Genomic DNA, 24,563 nt, shown 5'->3' on the forward strand with positions numbered 1-24,563 from the left:
GCCAGACCAGAAACCAATCATCATACTAAGGCAAAAAGTCACCTGGTAGTGTAAGCACATTTGATGTTTAAACACCCAAGAAGACAAACTGCTACGTTTCCATATTGTATTGGCAAAATGTTGGCACGTTCATTTGCTAGTTTTTGAGTATATTTAGGAAATGTTAGTTAATCAATAAATCACGGATGCTATGTCTCTGCAATCCAACAGATGGCGCACCACAAACATTAGCACTGCTTTTATGAATCCTATTCCAAATGATATTGTATTGTGTTGTATTGTAAGCTACCAAGTAGTGTGGTAGACAGTAAGACTTTAGGGACTTTCAAAACTCAACTTGATGTTTTTTTGGAAGAGATAAGTGGATAGAACTTGTGAACTTTGTTGGGCTGAATTGCCTATTATCGTCTAGAGTGTTCTGATGTTCTAATGTAACAGAGACATGGCAACCATACAGACACACTACACTGGAAACATTAATGCTAATTTCTTTTTATTATTTCACCCTGCTATAAACAGGCAGTTGGAGTTTTCACATTATTCTCACATTTTTTCATGGGTTTTCATTGTGTTTTTGGCTTCGATTCATATCTGAAAGACATGTATCTTAAATGAATTGGCAACCCTAACTTGACCTGAATGTATGTGTCCCTGTCTGTATTGTGTCTGTGTCCTGAGATGGGCTGGCGCCCCACCCTCATTTGGTTTCCATTTTGCATTCATTGCTGTCTTTATTAGCATAATCAGAGTTGGAAGATGAGTTACTGAATAAAAGAATAAATGCAACAGACTGGTGTTCCATCCAGGGCTGGGTCCTGCCATCCATCCAATGCTATTGGACAGACTGCCCTTACTATTCTAACAAAACAAATAGAGTCTGAAAATGAGCGAACACAGAAATAGCCAAGCAGTAAGAATGTGTGAAACTGTCAGTCTGTGCTAAAGACTGTTTATCTACCTGTGTTTGGGTCACTAAGTCATAAGCTGGCCATCCACTCTGATAATAAGTTAGCAAGCGACTTCAGTTTGAGAAAACTGAAGGCTATAAAGCAGTACGTTAAAATAATAAGTGGATGTCTTGATCACCTTCCAGGTTTGTCATCTTAGCTATAAGATGTTAAAACTATATTTGATATGTGCTGTTAAGGTGCAATTCATCAGTAGGTGCAATTCTTTCCCTGGCACTCTCGGACCCCAAGTTAAAACACTTGATGTCTTCCATTGTAGACTGAAAGACTTTGATGCTTCAAAGAAAGTGTGGGGAAACAGCCAGGATGGTGTGGTGTCTGGTCAGCCATCTTCACGAGTGATGGATGAGAGAGAGAGGATGACCATGAGTGGCGGCTATATCCGAAGGTAAACACAATTTGTACTGGGAAGTTCTTATCCCATTAACTCAGTGCCTGACACAGAAAGCAGGCGTTCAAGGTTTACAAGGGAATTTCTCTTACATATGAGCATCCACCCTGTTTCTAAGAGTTTTTTTAACAGTTAATGTAAAATGCCAGTGTCTTCTCGAGTGGGGGTACTGATCCACGTTGTGAAAGCTGTGAAGATGCATAGTCACACGGATTAGATCAACAAGAGCAAGTGCATTACAGATTAGTGAACTAAACTGACATTCCTTGACATTTTGCTTTGCAGAGTGACCAATGATGATCGTGAAAATGAAATGGATGAGAACTTGGAGCAAGTTGGCAGTATTATAGGAAACTTGCGTAGCATGGCACTGGACATGAGCAATGAAATCGATACACAGAATGTGCAGATTGATCGCATTATGGAGAAGGTGAGGCTCTGTTGTGGAATCTACCACCACTTATAGGGGGCTGGCGGGAGTGCTAACTAGTAAGGACAATTCATCCCCATGCTTGGGTATTATGATTTCAGTTCTTAAATATTATAACATTTTGATGCCTCAATCTTCCCATACACAGATTGGGATGAAAGTGAAATAGTATGACACATATTTTAATGGCAATTCAATGAAAAGATAGGAAGTGTATGATGGCGACCTTTATGCCATTGTGATAAATATGAGGTGTGAACGCTGGCCCGGACACACACAGATGGACATCGTTGTTACTCCCAACACCCTGTTTATTTACAAGTCAATATTTACAGTTTTTCGTGCACTCACACACCCCAGTGCCTCCAGCACCGATTCCCCCAATGTCCAGGCCACACTCTTCCAGTGCCTTTCTCCTGACCGCCTCTAGTCCTCCCTCCAGCTCTGTCCTCTTCCACCCGACTTCTGCCAATGACTAGAGGGAGGCGGCCCCTTAAATGGGAACCCGGATGGGCTCCAGCTGCTTCCCAGCATTCATTTATAGCCACACCCCAGTGTGGCGGAAGTGCCGGCTGCGCACCCGGAAGCCGTCCGGGTGTACCCTGTCGTCTTCCCGGGATATTTAGGCACTGGGGCGCCGCCTGGCGGTGGCCACGGGTCCCTACAGGGCTGGGCTTCCAAGCCCTTCACCCGAGGCCCCCAACATAACCAGGGCGGACGACCCCTCGCGGTCTGGAGGAGGCTCAAGTCCTCCTCCGGTCCTCCTGGGCGTCCCGGCCGGGGACCACAGAGGGTATTCAAAAAGTAAAGGTATTTGAAAATGACATGGTAACCTCAATGGATAGAAGTTGATGTAACATAACATACACTCACCTAAAGAATTATTAGGAACACCTGTTCAATTTCTCATTAATGCAATTATCTAATCAACCAATCACATGGCAGTTGCTTCAATGCATTTAGGGGTGTGGTCCTGGTCAAGACAATCTCCTGAACTCCACACTGAATGTCAGAATGGGAAAGAAAGGTGATTTAAGCAATTTTGAGTGTGGCATGGTTGTTGGTGCCAGACGGGCCGGTCTGAGTATTTCACAATCTGCTCAGTTACTGGGATTTTCATGCACAACCATTTCTAGGGTTTACAAAGAATGGTGTGAAAAGGGAAAAACATCCAGTATGCGGCAGTCCTGTGGGTGAAAATGCCTTGTTGATGCTAGAGGTCAGAGGAGAATAGGCCGACTGATTCAAGCTGATACTGTAGAAGAGCAACTTTGACACGCACAACCTTGAGGCGGATGGGCTACAACAGCAGAAGACCCCACCGGGTACCACTCATCTCCACTACAAATAGGAAAAAGAGGCTACAATTTGCACAAGCTCACCAAAATTGGACAGTTGAAGACTGGAAAAATGTTTCCTGGTCTGATGAGTCTCGATTTCTGTTGAGACATTCAAATGGTAGAGTCAGAATTTGGCGTAAACAGAATGAGAACATGGATCCATCATGCCTTGTTAGCACTGTGCAGGCTGCTGGTGGTGGTGTAATGGTGTGGGGGATGTTTTCTTGGCACACTTTAGGCCCCTTAGTGCCAATTGGGCATCGTTTAAATGCCACGGACTACCTGAGCATTGTTTCTGACCATGTCCATCCCTTCATGACCACCATGTACCCATCCTCTGATGGCTACTTCCAGCAGGATAATGCACCATGTCACAAAACTCGAATCATTTCAAATTGGTTTCTTGAACATGACAATGAGTTCACTGTACTAAAATGGCCCCCACAGTCACCAGATCTCAACCCAATAGAGCATCTTTGGGATGTGGTGGAACGGGAGATTCGTGCCCTGGATGTGCATCCCACAAATCTCCATCAACTGCAAGATGCTATCCTATCAATATGGGCCAACATTTCTAAAGAATGCTTTCAGCACCTTGTTGAATCAATGCCACGTAGAATTAAGGCAGTTCTGAAGGCGAAAGGGGGTCAAACACCGTATTAGTATGGTGTTCTTTATCCTTTAGGTGAGTGTATATGCAATGGCTTATGGGTAGTTTGAACGTGCAGAGCGTGGCAGTCTGCCATTAGTCTAGTTGAAACCAAGGTCAAATGAACAGGGACACTCAACTACGGGATTGCACCATCGTTGAACAACATGCCGTAGTGAGATTTCTTTGGGCAGAGTGGCTGCAGATCTGTTTCTCACAGGCACCTCAAATTATATCTTGATTGTTCTCTTGGAGTTTACTTCTTTTGAATTCAAATGTCACTCTAACACATCAAGTGTTGTTAGGTTCCATCTTCTTTTAGACTCTTCCAAATTCTCTCTTAACCCTTTGAAAATGATTGTACCTGCTTAACAATTTGGTTACAAAGTTACTGAGTACGCTGAGTTGGAAGTCTCCAGAACATTTAATACTTGGGCATGGGTGTAATAGACTCTATGGCTGTGCCCACTTTAGAACTCTGCACTGCCAGATTTGATGACATTTTTATAAAAACTCGAAATATACAGTATGCCGATCTGTTAGAGACATCCTAAACAGATTGTAACATTCATATATTTCACTTGTGCATCTTCTTACATCTGCGGTGGGCTGGCACCCTGCCCGGGGCTTGTTTCCTGCCTTGCGCCCTGTGTTGGCTGGGATTGACTCTAGCAGACCCCCATGACCCTGTAGTTAGGATATTGCGGGTTGGATAATGGATGCATGGATCTTTCTTACATCTTGTTTTTTCTATTAATGAATTTTGATCCTCTGTCTGGTTTTCCAGAATGGGATAAGAAATGGGAGGAGGGTTGGGTAAAGCTGGTGAAGGTGAGCATCTTTTCAACATGTTATCATTGATTTATTTCAGTGTACTTCTTGTTTCAATAGTTATTAAAAATGATAAAAATCATTTAGCTCAAGAATTAGATTTTTTTTAAAAGAGTTTGGATGCCTTCTGACACCCAACTTGATCTTTAATAAGATGGTGTCCGTGACATCACACGTGCACAGCCTTCATGACCAGCAATTTTATTTCTCTATAAATATCATGACTTTGACACTACGATATTTTTTTCTTGAATGTTTTCATTTTGAGGAACAGTACATCTTCAGCCATTCTTGGCCGTTCTTGGAAGTTTTCCATCACTCTAACTAGCATGTCGGGTGAAATTCCTTCAATTTCTTTTTGAATAGACTCCTTTAGTTGGTCAAAGGACTGAGGATGATGTTTGAAAACCTCCTGTTGCCCTTACTCTTTGAGCCCAAAGCAAAATCGTTTTCCGGTCTGGAACACTTTCATTAGCACGTAAACCAAACCGCGTGCGAAACACCCTCTGCATTGCAGCTACAGATTCACCATTTTTGGAAAAAGCCTCCACTACAAAGCCTCGATGCTCACCCGACCACGCACGGAATGGTGACGACTGAAATCTTTATTATGTACCATACCTTATGGAACAAACCGCACCCCTCTACCTGCTTTGGAGACCCCACAGTGATTTTTTGAAATGTGGGAGTTATTTCTGCTGCACCCTGTATATAACAAAAGTCTTAACCTACAATTCACAACAAAAAAAAAATTGGACTTGAGCGTTAGTAGGATTTGTACACTGTGAACCAAGTTACCCAAACTACTCTAGAACATTTAAATAATTATTTACCGCTCTGATGCTGAACTTTCTGATCATAAAATGGGTCATTACGATAGCAATTGACAAGAAGAATTCATAATTAATTGTAAAATTATGGTCTTTGAGGGTTCCTTTTCTTGCACAATTTGACTCAAAAATTAATCAGCACATCATCATCTCATAACAGGCTTAAGTTTCAAGGTTTGTATTTTTCTGTGTAACCATTTTAGCTCTAGACTGTCATCAAGAAACTGTGACACACAGACGCACACACACACATGAGATTCGTCAAAAACCGGAGATCTACATTTTTGACGAATCTAAAGTTTTCACTCTTCCCCCCATAGGCGATAGGTTATGGTGGATGGGCCACTCATAGCATTAATAAATACACTAGTGCTGTGAGATGTGACTTTTATATAGTCACACCGGTGATGACATCATCACACCGTCCTAGTGCATTGTGGGATTATGAGCAGCACAAAATCCTCAAAATGGTGGCATTTGTTGGAGGCATTGAGAATAACATTAAAAAACTATAAACTTTTCCAAATGAAAACCAGATATGTGCTCTGGGTCAGAAAATCCCAAAAATAATGTGTAAGTAATTTTTAAAAATTCAGGAATGCTCAATAAAAAGTAAATGTAAACATAAATTACAACGGCATGGAATCAGGTGCTGGAAATGATTAATGTAATTTTCTCATGCCAGCTTTTTTGCTTCTAGTGATGTGACATCATTTCTGTTGTGAATTCCATTCTTGATAAAAACAAATTTTCTGGCACCACAGGTTTTGTTTGTACTATTTTCCACATTTTAGAACAAAAAGATTTAAAATATTACATTTTTGTTATGAAGCACAAGAAAAGTTGGTTATTGCTTTTTTAAAAATGTATTGCTATGCATTTGTTTTAGTTACAGGGTAGCCATTTTCTCCACAAATGCTGCCTTGGCTTGTTAGATGACGGCTCCTGGAAGTCACAAGAGTGATGTCATTGACAATATTGCTTATAAGCTAGTGATGCAGTACATTCATATCTCAGGTCTCACAAATTCTTATTGATGATTTAAAGAGCTTCAGGTTACAGATTCAAGGCAACAAACTTAAGACTGAGTTTTATGGACAAGGAACATCACCCACAATACACAACCGTGATGAAGCAGAGAAGTCTGTTTAGGGGTAGGCTGCTATCACAGAACTGCCATACAGAGAGATGCAAAAGAGCGAGAACCATTAGACTCTTTAACTGTTCCCAACAGGGCCAGGGTGGCCGAGTTCTGGTCCTGACGCTCCTTCTCTGCTCTTGTAGGATTATTTATAAGCTATATTAGCTGTGCACTACATCTGATTATCTCATTACTTAGTCATCTCGGTATAACCTTTTTCATAATGTGTCATTTTAGACATGTTACCCTATTTGTACAAGCCATGTCACTTTATTTTATTTTAATATTATGTCACTTGGGGCGGCGCAAGGCGCAGTGGTAGCGCTGCTGCCTCGCAGTTAGGAGACCCGGGTTCGCTTCCGGGTCCTCCCTGCGTGGAGTTTGCATGTTCTCCCCGTGTCTGTGTGGGTTTCCTCCGGGCGCTCCGGTTTCCTCCCACAGTCCAAAGACATGCCGGTTAGGTGGATTGGTGATTCTAAATTGGCCTTGGTGTGTTTGTGTGTGTCCTGTGGTGGGTTGGCACCCTGCCCAGGATTGGTTCCTGCCTTGTGCCCTGTGTTGGCTGGGATTGGCTCCAGCAGACCCCCGTGACCCTGTGTTCGGATTCAGCAGGTTGGAAAATTGATGGATTATGTCACTTTAGCATCTTTCACTTTAATATTATGTGCCATCTGGTTAGTATTATTTGCACTGGTGTTATTGTATGCACCATCTATCTATATTACCTGATTGGACTGGAAGATTCCAACCCAAGTGTACTGAGATTGCATTTGACAGCCCGTACTTACTTAATGTTATCGGTATAATGTGCACTTAATGTTTGTATCCAACTTGGTATAATTCTTGGTTACTGGTGCTTAAATTGGATCAATAAAGTATCTATCTATCTAACTCCAACTTTAATTACATTTTGGGTTATTCTGTTAGGATTCATTTTCTTGTTTTGGCTACTTTTCATTTTTGCAGTATCTCCTGACTTGTCATTATTCTGCTCTTGTGGCCAGCCATTTTCTATCCCTTTGTTAGAACAATTTCTAGGGGTGTGTGTGTCCACATATTGACATGTCATGTTATGACAGTTATTTTATTAAAAAGCAAGCTTCATTTCAGGACACTGTAGACCATGCGTGTTTAACACTCTTAAATATCCTAATTCTACATTCACAGTATTAGAAAAATAAATTTTATGGACAGATCCAAATGGATACATTTCACGTGTATACATGTGTACCCACTGCCAAGGTAGAGCAGCCCAATAAAATAAAGCAAATAAAAGAGGTGAACAAAATGGCAAAACACAATACAAAAAAATCAAAGGAAAATCATTCCACACCACCTAAAGATGAAGTGAATGTGACAATGAGTGAAAATCTTACTGAGGTTAAAGCAAGCAGTAATGTCCTTAGTTAATATTTATTCATTTTTTGTTTCAGGCAGCTGTCAACAACAGCCGCATCAGTGAGGCAAATCAGAGGGCCAATAAGCTGATATCCAGGTAGAGCTGCAAGACTTCCCAGACTGGACACCTGCCTTAGGGCCTGCAGGGTCTACAGCTCAGAGTTCTCTGCTGTTTGAATATTTTGGTGAAAGTGCCCTTATGACCAATTTAAGTGCCCTTCTATATATGGGATTCCTCCCTACCACAATAGGTGAAGGCAGTCACGTGAATGACCTGGTTGGTACAGCATCAGTTCTACTCAAGAAATGATCAGCACTCATGTGGATGGCCAATATGTCTGCCCTAACAAGATTTACCACCATAGCCCTGGACTACTGAGCGCACCATGCTGTGTGAGCAGGCTGCTTAACTGGCAAGTTCAAAGTGGGCAGAGCTGTAATTTAAAATTGTCATCTTATTGACATGAAGATCTGATGGAATGAGTAAAACTCACAAGAACAAGAAGTGGAGAATGACTAGGATGACAAGTGGAAATATTTGTCCTTTCACTCATGTGCACCCATAAGCACCCACTGAAGAAGACATGCCCTTCACATATACTCAGAATCCCACACATATCTATGGCCATCACCACCACCAACTACACAGCCTCAAGAACCTTCTCTTCCCACAAAAAACAGTGAGTGTGAAGATACTGTATATGAAACCCTGCTTTCCTGGTCTTACATTTGTTTTTCAGTTCTGTAAGTTTCCTCTGTTTACATGTGGGTGTCTTACCACTTAGTGATTCAGGATTTAAAAGTACTGTTAGATTCCTTCTTCAACCCAGGCCTTATTTCCAGTGTCTGTAATAGTCAGCACATCACATTGCTGTCTGGTATGCCTTGTAAATTTAATATTTAATAAAGATGTGGCAATATGAAATACTACAGTGGAGATTCATTTAATTCATAATAACCTTTTTTGTCATGACATAAGGAACTTTAGTGATCCTACAGCATATAATTAAAGTGAAGTGGTTTATTGTCATACCATCCATAAACAGTATTTCAGCATGCAGTGCTATGATATAACACTCCTCAGGAATGCAACATATACATAAAAACAGGACAAGCAGAGAACTGTACTATTCTATACTATGAATGAATAAATAAATAAATAAGATAAATGGATAGTAATAAATTGAAATTGATAGCAATAAATAAATAATACCAACTAATCATAAAACAACAGTTGTAACAAATGTACTGCATATAAATAAACTACTAGAAGGAAGTCTGAGTGGAAAGGGGGCAGCACAAAGTTTAAAGTCTGAACATCCAAGAGGCGTAGAAGCTGAAATGGTTCAGAGGCTGTGGTACCTTATGCCAGATAGGAATGGAACAAAAAGATCGTGGGAAGGTTGAAGTGAACCTCCACAAAATTTCATGCCTTGCAGATGCATCACTTAATAACGATGTCTTCTTTTGGGGAGGTGGGTGTAGAGAGGTCCTAATGATCTTTTCTGCAGTGTGTACAATAAAGTTGCAGGACCTTGAGGCCAGAGACACTGTAATTCGCAAACAAGATGGTGATGCTGATAGTCAGAACCTGAAGAATGTGGTGAGAATGGGGAGATCTACAGTACATATAGAGATACTGCTGCGCCTATTTGGCTATGGAGGTGGTGTTAATTGACCAGATAAGGTCAACTGCCAAGTACACACAAAGGAATTTGGTGCTCCTGACTAATCACACCACAGAACTCTCGATGTGCAGTGGGGTGTGAACAGCATTGGCCTTTCAGAAATCAATAATCATCTTGTTAATGTTGCCCACATTAACACAGATTTTTGTGCTTCCACCAGTCTTCAGAACTCAATTCTTTAAAATGACTCGTTCCAACTGCTGAAGAGGCCCTCCCACCATTGTGTCATCAGTAAACTTATTGATGGTGTTAAGAGATACGCAGCCATACAATTATGGGCTAGCAAAGTAAACAGAAGTGTACACATTCCAGGGGGGCTCAAGTGCTCACAGTTTTGGAGCTGGTGATGGTGTTTCCAAAGCAGACTGTCCAGGATCCAATTGCATAGGGAAATGTTACAGCCTAGCAGAATCAGCTTTCTTATGAGCTTCTCAGGGATGATGAATTGAATGGTGAAGTTAAGTCCCTGAACAGCATTCTAACATAAGTATATATTTTATACAGAAGGGACAGGACCAGATGAAGAGTAGATTATACTGCATCATCAGCTGGATGATGATATACCACATATCTTATGGTATTTTTAAAATATTTAAACAAAAATGAGTGCGAATTAAGATACATATTAAGACAGGATGTAATGCAATAGGTGACATGATGTTTAATGTTGCTGCCACACAGCTCCTGGCATGGTTACTGTGTGAACTTTGCTTTTTCTTTTAAATTTTTAAACAATTATTGAGTTAGAGTGCAAATTTGCACATTTCACATTTTTTGTCAGCATCTTTATAGCTGGGAGGAACTAAAGTTTAGTGTTTAGAAAAATGAGCACTTTAATCCTCCCTGTGTCATGTTAGGCTACCATTTAGGATGGCATTAAATCTAAAGGTAACAACTTCCATCTTAAAATTTAAAAAAACAAGTGTACACACATCCGAGTGGCAGCCTTTCCAGCAGCTCCGTATATGACTTTATCTTTTTACCTTTTTATCTTTATTTATCTCTATTTCTCTATTTCACTGATCACTTCTACCACTTTCTTTTATGTGGAATTGCTCCCACTTTTACACTTTTACTATTTTACTATTTGACATGGATTTTACACTCCGAGAATCGCCTATTCAAGTAGTCAGCTTAAAGCACTGAGAAGAAATGCTTATGCCGGTGTGGTTCCTTATTTACCTGACGAGGTAAGAAGACGATATCGGGCAGCCGAGCGCGCAAAGATAAAAATAAGATTAAATCGAGACAACTTGAGAGAAAATGGCGTTATAAACCGTCGGTGCCTTCTGTGATCCTGGGAAATGTAAACTCACTACCAAATAAGATCGACGAACTGGCTGTGCTGGTGAAAATGTCAGAACCTACAGAGAATGCAGCTTGCTGTGTTTTAGTGAAACGTGGCTAACGCCTATCATCCCAGATGCTAACGTGGAGCTACCCGGTTTAGCACAGTTAGAGCGGACAGAGACGCAAGTACCTGTGGAAAGAAGAAAGGAGGAGGACTCGCTCTCTATGTCAATACAAAGTGGTGCAACTCAGGACATGTAAACGTTAAAATCTCCACTTGCTGCAGGGACATCGAACTGTTGGCCGTAAGTCTGCGCCCTATTACTTGCCCAGAGAGTTTGGACACGTGATTGCTGTTATTGTTTACATCCCCTCAAGCGAACGCGAGATGGCGAGTGACATCATCCATTCCGCAGTTGCTAAGTTACAAACGCAGCACCCTGAGGCACTTGTGCTAATCGCTGGAGACTTTAACCATGTAACGCTGGACAAAACATTACCTGCCTTCTCCCAGTATGTGGATTGTAACACTCGGGGAAACAGGACTATTGACCTACTATATGCAAACGTTAAAGACGCATACAGCGCCACCCCACTGCCTGCGCTTGGGAAAGCAGATCATAACCTGGTTCTGCTTCAGCCTCAATACAAACCAAGAGTGAGGGCGCTACCTACAACCACACGCTCATTCAGGAAGTGGTCCCTGAGGCAGAGCAGGCTCTGAGAGACTGCTTTGGAACTACAGACTGGGATATATTGCTGGGTCACATAGTGAGAACATTGAAGAGGCTGTTGAATGCACAACTGATTACATCAACTTCTGTATGGACATTGTAGTTCCAGTAAGAACAGTATGCTGCTATGCTAACAACAAGCCATGGATTACAAGTGACATCAAGGGCCTTTTGAACCAGAAGAAAAGGGCTTTTAAAGGTGGTGATAAGCATGAGCTGAAGTGCGTGCAGAAGGAACTCGAGTCCAGCTCAGGGCGCGAAAGAGCAGTACAGGAGAAAGCTGGAGCAGAAGTTGCAGAACAACAGCATGAAGGAAGTGTGGGATGGGATGAAGATTATCACTGGCTGCAGCTCAAGCGGGTGCCGCCATCGAGACAGACGTGGAGAGAGCAAACCAAATGAACAACTTCTTTAATAGGTTTGATCACAGTAACCCACTCTCACCTCGAGTACTGCATCCTCCAACCATCCTTCTGCTGATACCAGCATAGGTGAGACATCCCCACCCACAATTACAGCAGCCCAGGTGAGCAGAGAGCTGAAAAGACTTTGTGCCAGCAAAGCAGCGGGTCCAGATGGTGTATCGCCACGACTGCTGAAGGCCTGTGCGTTGGAACTGGGGAGTCCTCTACAGCGCATCTTCAACCTGAGCCTGGAACAGGGAGAGTCCCAAGGCTTTGGAAAACATCTTGTATCACTCCTGTCCCAAAGGTATCACGTCCTAGTGAGCTGAATGACTTCCGGCCTGTTGCTCTGACGTCACATCTGATGAAGACCATGGAGCGGCTGCTGCTTCACCACCTGAGGCCACAGGTCCGCCACGCCCTCGACCCTCTGCAGTTCGCATACCAGGAGAAGGTGGGAGCGGAGGATGCCATCATCTATATGCTTCATCGATCCCTCTCCCACCTGGACAGAGGCAGTGGTGCTGTAAGAATTATGTTTTGGACTTCTCTAGCGCCTTCAACACCATCCAACCTCTGCTCCTTAGAGACAAGCTGACTGAGATGGGAGTAGATTCACACCTGGTGGCATGGATTGTGGACTATCTTACAGACAGACCTCAATATGTGCGTCTTGGGAACTGCAGGTCTGACATTGTGTGCAGCAATACAGGGGCGCCGCAGGGGACTGTACTTTCTCCGGTCCTGTTCAATCTATATACATCAGACTTCCAATATGACTCGAGTCCTGCCACGTGCAAAAGTTCGCTGATGACACTGCTATTGTGGGCTGCATCAGGAGTGGGCAGGAGGAGGAGTACAGAAAGTTAATCAAAGACTTTGTTAAATGGTGCGACTCAAACCACTTACACCTTAACACCAGCAAGACCAAGGAGCTGGTGGTGGATTTTAGGAGGCCCAGGCCCCTCATGGACCCTGTGATCATCAGAGGTGACTGTGTGCAGAGGGTGCAGACCTATAAATATCTGGGAGTGCAGCTGGATGACAAATTGGACTGGACTGCCAATACTGATGCTCTATGTAAGAAAGGTCAGAGCAGACTATACTTTCTGAGAAGGTTGGCATCCTTCAACATCTGCAGTAAGATGCTGCAGATGTTCTACCAGACGGTTGTGGCGAGTGCCCTCTTCTACGCGTGGTGTGCTGGGGTGGCAGCATAAAGATGAAAGACGCCTCACGCCTGGACAAACTTGTTAAGAAGGCAGGCTCCATTGTAGGATTAAAGTTGGACAGTTTAACATCTGTGGCAGAGCGACGGGCACTAAGCAAACTCCTGTCAATCATGAAGAATCCACTGCATCCACTTAACAGTGTCATCTCCAGGCAGAGGAGTAGCTTCAGTGACAGACTTTTGTCACTGTCCTGCTCCACTGACAGACTGAGGAGATCGTTCCTCCCCACACTATGCGACTCTTCAATTCCACCCGGGAGTAAATGCTAACATTAATTTTATTTTAATTTTTTCATTTTTATTACTATTTAATTTAATATTGTTTCTTTGTATCAGTATACTGCTGCTGGATTATGTGAATTTCCCTTGGGATTAATAAAGTATCTATCTATCTATCTAACCTATATAAGACACACTTTTGATGTCCTACTGGAACAGGGGTGGGCAAAGTCATTCCTGGAGGGCCGCAGTGGCTGCAGGTTTTTGTTCCAAGTCAGTTGCTTAATAAGAAGCACTTATTGCTCAAGTAAAACTTGTGCTTCTCTTTAGTTGTCTTGCTCATTACGATTCTGAACCCCTATTGCTTATTTTAGTCTTAAACAGCTGTTCTCTTGGTTTAATGGCTTTTTATTAGCAGTAAGATTCAAATGACAAAAGAAAGCAGCTTTTCTCCATTTAGCTTGTTACCATTTACACCTGCTTGTGTTTATCTGCACTATTGGGTTTAATTAAATACTTGGAAGAAAAGTGAAGAGAAAAAAGTGAAGGACTGACAATCACTCATTTATTTTATCCTTCAAATCATTTGGATGATATCCTTACAAAGGGGAAGAACATCTAGGATATGAGAATGGCCTGATCTGGCAGAGTTAAAGCACTAACAAGCCATGAAATTAAATTATAGGCAAGAATTGCTTTCTAATTAAGCAACTGGGTTGGAGCAAAAATCTGCAGCCTTCCAGGACTGACTTTGCCCACCCTGTACTAGAAAAAGCCAAAGAATTTGCAAAATCTTGATTAAGTTAGGAAAATGCCTTTTAGTAATGATTTGGACTATTTTGGTACATTTTTATTGATTTTTTCATTTAGTTGCTAGCTTTTCTAAATGTCTTACTAGGGCTGAACTTTGCCTAAAATCCCCGTAAGGTTTATTTTCAATTTTCTGGTCCTACATCTGCCCATTTTCTATTCATTTGGATGATGCAGCTCTCACCTTGACTATAATAAAAACCATCTTCCCACACTGTCCTATTGAAATTCCATAATAAGAAACCAGTCATTAACTTGGTTGTAAATTGAACAAGCTGACAAAAAAAAACAAAAAAACAGAATATGGATGAGTACACATATTATCTCAAAAAGGGTGACATCTCTGCTCCATTAGTTAGATTAATGTATTTGCTTGTATTCGAAACTGTAACTCTGGAGACAAGGCCCTACAAGGTAATGACACAAATCTCCTGAGAATAATGCAAGCCTTGTTACATTTAAAATCTCCTTCTTAAGAAATAAGGTTGCTTTGATTAATGGTCATGACAAACCCTCAATCTTCTCTCCTTCTCTTTCTGGTTCAAACTAACCACTGTTATTATGACTTCCACTATAATATCTGCAAGCAGGCTGACTTTGAGAGTTAGTTAGGAGAAAATATTTCAGTAATTATTTATTGCTCTGATGCTGATCTTTCTGATATAAAATAGGTCATTATGATAGTAATTGACAAGAAGAATTCATAATTAATTGCAGAATTACGGTATCTGAGGGTTCCCCTAGTAGGCCTCTTTCTCTTGCACAATTTGGCTCAAAACCTAATCAGCATATCATCATCTCATAACAGGCTTAAGTTTTGAGTTTGATATTTTTCCATCCAGCCATTTTAGTTCTAGACCACCCTCAGGCAACTGTGACACACAGACAGACAGACAGGCACACACCCATCATCGACATATCTGTATTTTTGGTAACAGGGGACTCATTGAGATCCATCAAAAAAAGGAGATAAAAATTTTTGACGAATCTAAAGTTATCAGCCCTCGTAAAAATGGTCAGTACCCAGAGATAAAAAAGAATAAGTGTCAAGGCCAACATGAGAGACAAAAATTATAGTAAAAAGGAAACGCAAAGAAGTCACTACCAAAGATCATTTAGCAAAAAGAGTCTGAAAGAAGTGATTTGAGAAAGGGTTTTGAATCCATAATTCAGATGAGGAAGTGATTATCTGGAGGGCCTTTTATTTCATCACGTCATGTCACAACCTCAGACGGTATGCCTGGAACAATGAAAACATTAACCCTAATGATGGGAACTCCAAAATGGCAGATGAAATTGTCCAAGAACTTCTTAACCTTTAAGATAACAGAATCAAGCCAGAAAAACAAAAACAAAAAAAAAAATCAGGAAAAGGAACTAATCCTAACATGCCCACAATTACAGAGCTCTCACATTGTTGTGAATTTTATGTTTCCTATATTTTAATTCATTCTAAATTATTTTGCTCAGTTTCATTGCTTAGTTATTTCTGATTATTATAAGTTTTTAGCTTTACATTTTGACATCATAGCAGTCCTATTTTGTTTATTGTTACTCTTGTGTCATGTTTTTTTTATGATTGCTGTACCCACTGCTGGTCATGTGATAAGGAAATAAATTATATTTTATGTCAATTCTTTCTGTCCGATTAGACATTTTAGTGTGCCATTCAATTTGCTCAAAGTTATGGATAATTTCTCTAAAGAGTCTGTTTTGTGTGATTTATTTACTAAAAGATACCTAGTAAAATTCTTAATCTTTGTGGTTTGTACGTTGACTTTTTTTTTGGCTAAATGTTTTTGGGGTCTGCTGACTGGCTCAGTTTTAATTTTGAGGTGTTATAAACTTTGCCTTTTTAGACTTTTTAGATCTCTTGCTCTACTCATTTTCTAAGAGAATTTCACACATTTTTTAAAAGACATTTATATTTAGTTGATGCTTGCTGGTGCATTCCTTTTTAATTGGATTATCAGATTTCACACTTTAGAAAGCACAGAATACTAAGAATAATGAAGAGTGACAAATAAGTAAATAATAAAATATGTGGTAGTGCAACTTCGGTATATTGGATGAAGAATTTTATTAGAAAACCAAAATGTACAGTAGATCCTTATCTAGTCTTGGAAGAAATTGTTCAGAACCAAAAAGATGCATTGGATAATCTGTGTGTCATCTTATGATAAAGAAGTAGACTAAGAGCCCAATGATGTCTACCATTTGCAGTGTTAAAAACTGGTTCATTGATATGAATGTTGAAAGTCAAATTCTTCTTATTATTTCGGCTGCTCCCATTAGGGGTTGCCACCGTGGATCATCTTCTTCCATATCTGTCTGTCCTCTGCATCTTGCTCTGTCACACCCATCGCCTCAATATGACATTCAGAGATTAAGCAGACTAATAAACCTTTTGTTTAGTCACCTAAAACTCAATGAGCATTTATTCAACTGCAAAATCCTTTCAGATCTGCTGCTGTTTTGTAACATCCTGCCTGTTCCCTAGAATTTACACACAAAGTGTCAAAAGTTGGAATAAGGATTAGTTCTTTTCCAGCATTTTCCGGCCTCAAGAAATGCATTCTTGCACTTTTAATTCTCAGAAGTTAACTCTGACTCAAAAGAATTATGTAGTGAATAATGAATTATCAGGAATTAAATTAGCTTTAGAAAAAGAGATGTTCCCTAGAGGGCACTCATGTACTATTCACTTTTGGCATTGACCATAAAAATATTACCCTTTAAATAGCTAAGTGTTTTAATTTATGACAGGCAAGATGGGTCTTATTTATGATCAGATTATGTTTTGTAATTTCTTTTTACTCTGGCAATAAAAACACTAAGTCAGATACTTGATTTCATCATAAAGAAAACAAGCAGGCTGAATGTGAACCTGAGTCCATTCTGTCACCAAAAAGAATGATTTGTGTCTCGCAGGTAGATTCAAACACTAATTTAGTAGAAACTGTGAAAAAATCAAGGCACTGAATTCATCTCAAAAATCTGAATCTGGCAAATGTATTATTTGTTCATTATTACATTGCATTTTTGTTGCACCTGAAGAAGTTCTGAGTTAAGATTAAAATCTATTAAGAATACTAAAGCAATAGGACAAGCTTCTCATCATCTTGGAGCAAAGCTACAAAAAAGTCATGATTGTGAAAATGAAACAAAAAGTCCACACCAGCTTAGTTTAAGTCCATACATTGCTGCAGGCTACTAAAGCTGAATTCAGACTGCAAGAAAAAATGACTTAATTCTAAGGCTAAGGATCTGCACTGGTATCCCGAAGGTTGCCGGTTCGAATCCCCATCACTGCCAAAAGAGATCCTACTTTGCTGGGCCCTTGTGCAAGGCCCTTAACCTTCAATTGCTCCAGTGGCGCTGTACAATGGCTGACCCTGCGCTCTGACCCTAAGTGGTATGCGAAAACTAACAAATTCCTAATACAAGAAATTGTATAAGGTGAAATAAAGAACAAAACAAAAAATTTTGGCTCATACCCAGCTTTTGGTTTGGCTGTTCAAAATAATATTGCATGCAATTCAAATCCAATATGATTGTGTACCAATATGTATCCTGAATTGACATAAATAATAAAAATCATTTAATCAGATAGAGGTGATATAATAAATTACAATGTGTCCTGGAGGGTGAAATTGCCATTTTAAAACTGTAGGCTGCCTCTCTTATATAAGTCTATTAATTTTTCTCTAACTATGACGAACTATAAAGGACCTTACTACATTACAAAGAAATTTACAGGGCACTTGAAGGAAATTTAATTAACTACATCTGCATTCTTTCTTTCTTTTGATCAAGAATTGTACATTGTGTCTCTTGGGACCAATAGTTTACCAATAGTTTATAACTATAACGCATATGTCTTGTTATCTAAGTAATTGATGGTAATCTTAGTTTAAAATAGTCAGGCAATTTATAACTTAATAGTTAAAGAACTGGAGACAGGAAGAAATTGTAAAGATAAATAAGAGGATCAAAGCTTCTGGGCAGAGTCAACCTACTTCAGGATAGCTAACCCTACTGTATGTGTGTAAAATCACATGGTCCAGAATGTTATGTGTATTTTTGATATAAACAATATAAACAAAGCCACCACTCTTTTGACATTTCTGCTAATTATCAATGGATACACACACACAGATTTTGATATATTTTCTTCTAGTGCTACTGTTCTATACTCTCCTTTAAGTTTCAACACTTTGTCTTTCTATCTACAGTGCTTGAAGTAGTAAAGTAAATAAATACAGGACACCTAGTGTGAAGGACTTGACATTTTTTCTCGCACAGGGCTTAGCAGACTAAAGGAAACACCCCAAGAAGAGTGAATCTTACTGTTATTCATTGGTAAGTGGTTTTAACAAAGTGTGTCTAGATTATTCTCAGGGGTCAGGGTGCGTCAGCTTTCAATCTAGGTTATATCCATGGACACTTATGAAAGTGTGTCAGTCCTTTTGTGTCTAGGTCAGCGTTTCTCAACCTTTAAGTATTTGCAGAGTTTTCATAACATTTTTAATCACACCCCCCTAATGTTTTTTTGAAACCCTAATAAAATGTATTCCTATTTTTTTTTTCTGCCGATACACTGCTGCACTTTTGATTATACCTACTTGACTTTTATCGACATTTATCTAATTCTATATTTATTTTTCTAGTATCAGAATGTAGTTTAAGTTGATTTGTTTTGGTTTCAATAGATGTATTTTCATACTTTCGATTCTTATTTCCTTTTTTTCACATCTTCACACACCTTTTTTTGTTACTTCCCCTAGGGAGGCACATCCCACAGGTTGAGAACCGCCAGTCTAGGTTATACTGAAGGACATTACATATACCCTACAAATAAGGCTACTAAAGACATTTATGTGTCTAGGTTATTCTTGGAGATCGAGCTGTGACAGTCTTAGGGTTAGGTTATATTCGGGAACATAGTGAAGATGCGTTAGCCTCTGTGTGTCTAGGTTATTCTCGAGACCAAGGTAGCCTTAAGTCTAGGTTATATACAATGACACAGATGTGTTGTTCACACAGTAGCCAGTCTTTATGTAAAGTTCTGAAGGGTGATAAGCTGTGCAAGCATCACTCATAATCAGTGCTTGTGTTCATAGTGAGTGTGTGTGTGAAGTTTAGGATCAGAGAGAAGGCCAACTGAAACATGAAGCAGATGAGTTCCACTCATCCAAGAATAACACAAATAAATACCAGTCAGATTTACAGTGCAGGACATGCAGATTTGCCAGCTCACAATGGAGTGGATTCATCACAGCCGATCTTAATGTAGAAATGTGTGAACACAACAAGACAGCCAGCTGGCAAGGCCATCTCAAAATAAATCATACATTTGAGAACACATGTATCATTTGGGCTGTATTGGAAAGCTTTCTTTCATTTGTGCATTTAACATTTCTTCTCAAAAGATTAAGACTGCTTCTTTGCCACAGTGAAAAAGAAATTACTATTTAACAGCATTGTAAACAAGTGTTTCAAAGGGAAGCTTTCTATTTAACCTGCCAGCCTAACAGGTAGATTTTAGTGTTTACGACAATATCATCATAATCTTACAATTTGCCCCCATAAATATATAATTTAAATTTTGGCTTTTCAAATAAAATTACTAGCCTAACATAATCAAAAAATTCAATGAAATTGAAGTGTAATTGCTATTTTCAAACATTTAATGATAACTTCACTTTACTGTATCCTAGTCTAACTATGTAAAAAACGCAATATCACCCCTAAATCACCATGCAGGGAGAGGCCAGTATGACAGATAAGAATTTGAAAAGTGAGATCAGTCAAATCACAGGTAATGGTGAACAACAGATGATACTTGTAGAGTTTTAATGTAAGTCTATTTGAGAGATGCTTATAATTTAAATTAAATCAGCCTTTAGTGATGCATTTAAGGCATAGAGTTGCAGTCCTGTTGGCCTGTTAATCCTTTAATTTTATTTTGACACATTTGTGTCTACACATGACATGTTTTGGAGTCACAAGCATAGTAAAAGTGTGTTAAGGCTTTCAGAAATAGCCATAAAGCAGGCCAGGCCAGAAGAGGTTTGCCCCAATCCAACTAGTCCCACAACTACTCTCTGCTGGCTTATTCTTGACTTATTCTTTTTTATCTCTGGGTACTGACCAATGGGAATACTGAACTACTGTTTTGTTGTGTGGTGGTTGCGGTATAAAACACTGCACTAGTGCATGCTCCCCAACCTGACCTGACCTGTAAGGACAAACCAAAATGATAAATCTTTATAAATGAATATATTTATTGACAAAATTAGAAAAATCATTAAAAGGGCTCATAAAAGCGCAAAAAGGGAGTTGCCTAAAAGGTAACCAAGTCACAATTCACAATCCAATAGAATAATCCAAAGACCAGCGCCAAAATAATCAAAAAAACTCAATTTTCAAATGAAAAATACTTACAAACTCTAAACAACTTTAATGTACTACTTCCTGGATGTGGAGTGGTGATGTCAGGGTAGCCCCAACTCTTTGGTTACCACCCACAGAATACAAGGAAAACACTTACATTTAAAGTGACATTACACAATTTCAGAATAAGAAACAAAACCAACAGCAATCACATGGAAAATAATCAAGTGAATTTAACTAAAACATAATATGCACATGAAGTTAAGCAACTGCATAACAATGCCAGTTTAACAATTAATCAGAATCAGAATTATTATGTAGCCTATGATTTTTGGAGCACCTCCCCAAATATTTATGACAAGTCAGCACCCTAAGCTGTCCTTGAGGATTCAGCTGCGTGTTTTAAGTCCCTATTACATTCTTTTTGCTTCTGCTCAAATGTGATAGTATGTCTTGTTACAGAGATGAGGGTGATTGAGTTTGTCACACAATCTATTCAGTCCAGCCTCAACGTTTCTTACTGTACCTACCCACCTTTCCTACTTACCTACCTAGAGTTCATATTTTTGCTGTTTTACTTCACGGGACACCCACACACAAAACATATATCACATCAATATTAGCAAATAGGCTTTATAAAAATTAACATTCAGTTAATTATAAATGTGGCACTAATACATGAACAGTACTTTGCCAGGCGAGTTCATGCTCCTGTAACTCTATATAATAAAACATGCACTAGCTATGATCTGACGCTACACAATTATAATTACCCCCTCATAAAAATCTTGACAAAGAAGCACAAGGCACCTAAACGTCAGGTAGCAGATGCTGTTTATCCTCTGTCTTAATGCTTTACTATAAAAAGCCTTCAGAAATAAGAACATAAACTTTGTTCATATCAGAGCAGCCAATTTAAGCCATCAAGCTCACCTGGTTATCATATATCCTATTAATAACACAAATACTGTTCCAGCGTTTCCTCCACATTTTTTTTTTTTAACTGTAAGTGTCTCAACTCCTGTTATGTTAGTCCTTACTGTTTTTCTGATTCTAGTGTTCCTTCATGTGAAGATCACAATGCTGCTGGCATTCACTTCTGCTCTCTGCTGCCCTGTTTCAGGAAAAGAAAAAAGCTGATGTGAGAAAACGAATGGAAGTATGTATGTAGGAAAAGCAGAAGGCTTTCAGATCAAGAGTAAATTTATTCTGGTCACCTGGACAACAACTTCTCATTCAAAAAACGTTTTGCTGCTAATCTAAGGGGTTTACTCGGTTCTTGTTGGAAATGTCTTCTTCTTGACTATTTAAGGTGTTAATGATCAGTCAAGTCCATGATCAGGCTCGTAATTGATTAATCACATAATGGATGAAACATATTTGTAATGGAATACCTGGAACAGCCCAGAGATGGTGCTTTTGTAAACTGGGAACATATGCTGTCTTAATCCACCTCCTTTATTTAGTGATGGCTGTTCTTTCTTCACTTAAATTGTGCCTATCCAAAAAATATTTTTTTATAAAAAACAGCAAAAAAAGAAGCAAGGCAGTTACTGAGACACTCAAAAGCATGGGGAAAGGGAACTTTTGAATTGGAGGGAACATCACAGTGGCTTATGTGAGTTGTGTGTCAGAAAAAGTTAAGGAGATTTTTTCACATCACCACATGCCAGTTGTCTTTAAGACTTACAACGTAATAAAGCAAAACCTTGTTCACCCCAAGGGCCCAGTACTATGTGACAGGCAAATAACACAGTATAATATTGATAGAATTAAAGTGAAGTGTACACTGGGGAAACAAAGAAGCCACTGACTAAATGCATGGCGCAACACAGCCTAGTGAACACATCAGGACAGGACTTGGCAGTCTTCACTCACGTAAGGGCAGCAGACCACTCCTTTGAAGATAAGAATACAGCTTTTGAATCGTGAGATGTGTGAAAGAGGTAATTTAAGTGAAGAAAGAACAGCCATCATTAAACAAAAGAAGCAGATTAAGAACCATCTGTCCCCAGTTTACAATACCATTATCTCTGGGCTTCCCCAGGAATTTCACCATGAATAAGTTTCATCCATTATGTGATACTGATCTTGGACTTGATTCATCATTAGCAGTGTAAATACTTGGGGAGAAGCCATTTCCACTATGGAAGCCACTTAGATAAGTGGCCAAACATTTTTCAAAACAGAAGTTGTTGTCTAAGTCACCAGAATAACCTGACTCCTGATCTGTACGCCTTCTGCTTTCCTACAAAAAGACATCCAAGCGTTTTCTCAAATCATTTTGCTTTTTTTTCTAAAAAGGGCTGCAGAGAGCAAATGTGAATACTGGTAGTGAAATAAGATAAGCAGAGAAATGTTTTTTTAAAAGAGAAACAGATGTCCTGGTGACCAGAGTAACTTAACTCTTCATCTTGTACCTCCCTGGAAGACTGAGAATGTTTATAGGGACAGAAGGCTTCAGTTTCATTTAATTTTTATAAAATGTTTAGATATGGGTTAATTCTGAAAAGTACTTAAAGAATTAAGTTCTTTATTTTTCAAGCCAACATATTGCTTCACAATTACGGTATACCAGTAATGGCGCACTGCATGATAACATGCAGCAAATACACTTGACTTGAGCATTCCTAGTTTTCATGCTCTTTCTCTGTAGTTTAACATTCGTTTGCTCAGAGGTTGATGTGCTTGCTGCTTCCTGAGCAGCTCTTCTTTTCTCCACCCTAGCGGCCCGCTTCTTCTCATCTTTCGTCGGGATCTTTTCTTGTATGTGATTAAGTCAGTTTTTGTGTTGCAATTACTTACTATGTTTTTTTTTTTTTTTTAATTTTTCACTTAAGCTGGCACTTAAGTCTTCAATCTGCTTCAAGAATGATTTACGATTTGAAGAGGTAGGGGAGGTGATGGTGAAGGTGGTAGGGATGAGAACAGCACCCTTACACATATGCCGCATGGCCGCTGCCAAGAGTTGATTCTACAATAAAATAAAATGAGGAATAACCTTATAGGTCAATCATCACCCCAAAAGCGGGTAGTAGAGTAGTATATGTGTACCAAATTTCAGGTCAATAGTACAAACGGTTTGTGAGCTACAGGCGATTTAAAATCCTGGACAGACAAACCAACAGCCACGGTAGCATATCATATATATGCCACATAAAATTGACTTCTAAAGTGAAGTGTTTCTAATAAATTAAAAAAAAAATGTTCTATTCTTGCAGCCTACAGATGGGTGCTATGTAACGACACACCCACAGGCAATAGAAAAAGCCTTAAATCTTAACAAATACATCCAATTTGAAGCAGCAAATGTTTCCAATTAAAAAAACACGCCTTCCGCGTTTAAAGAATCATTCTGAAAAATGAAAGAAAACTAGAAATAATGACATCATCACATATGTTTCTTACTCGTTTGAGTGCTTGTAGCGGCCATGAAATTATTTCAACACAAAACAAATCTGGCCCCACATTACAATCTGTGTGGTTATTTTATAGGCCGTAAAGTGAGATGTACTACAACTGTACTGAACTTCGCAAACTTCAGCCTGATTATGCTTAAGGTAGATTGGCCCGTGTGTGTGTGTTTGCTCTACGATGGATTGGCACCCTATGTTCCTTCCTTGCATCCAATGCTTGCTGGCATAGGCTCCAGCTACCTACCCCTGCCCTGGATGAGAGGGTTAGGAAAATGGAAGGATGCATGTATACAGGGCTTGAAGTAAGACATCACACACCGATACACTGCATCAGCTTTCTCCTAAACAAACTAAGACTGAGCCACGAGACTCAGTCTCTTTTTAACAAAAGCTGATT

General features: G+C 39.6%; 1 protein-coding gene across 1 annotated transcript in view; it reads left to right on the plus strand.

Moving 5' to 3' along the window:
* zgc:101731 (SNARE_SNAP25N and SNARE_SNAP23C domain-containing protein) overlaps positions 1 to 8,888 on the plus strand; it is a 45,437-nt gene extending 36,549 nt beyond the window's left edge. Inside the window, exons 6-8 of the mRNA XM_039772876.1 lie at positions 1,228 to 1,356; positions 1,645 to 1,789; positions 8,014 to 8,888. Of these exons, the coding sequence (XP_039628810.1) occupies positions 1,228 to 1,356; positions 1,645 to 1,789; positions 8,014 to 8,079 (340 nt within the window). The 3' untranslated portion in view covers positions 8,080 to 8,888. The remainder of the gene's footprint in view (positions 1 to 1,227; positions 1,357 to 1,644; positions 1,790 to 8,013) is intronic.
* Positions 8,889 to 24,563: the final 15,675 nt, after the last annotated feature.

The sequence above is a fragment of the Polypterus senegalus genome, chromosome 12, assembly GCF_016835505.1.
Source record: "Polypterus senegalus isolate Bchr_013 chromosome 12, ASM1683550v1, whole genome shotgun sequence".
Lineage (NCBI taxonomy): Eukaryota > Metazoa > Chordata > Cladistia > Polypteriformes > Polypteridae > Polypterus > Polypterus senegalus.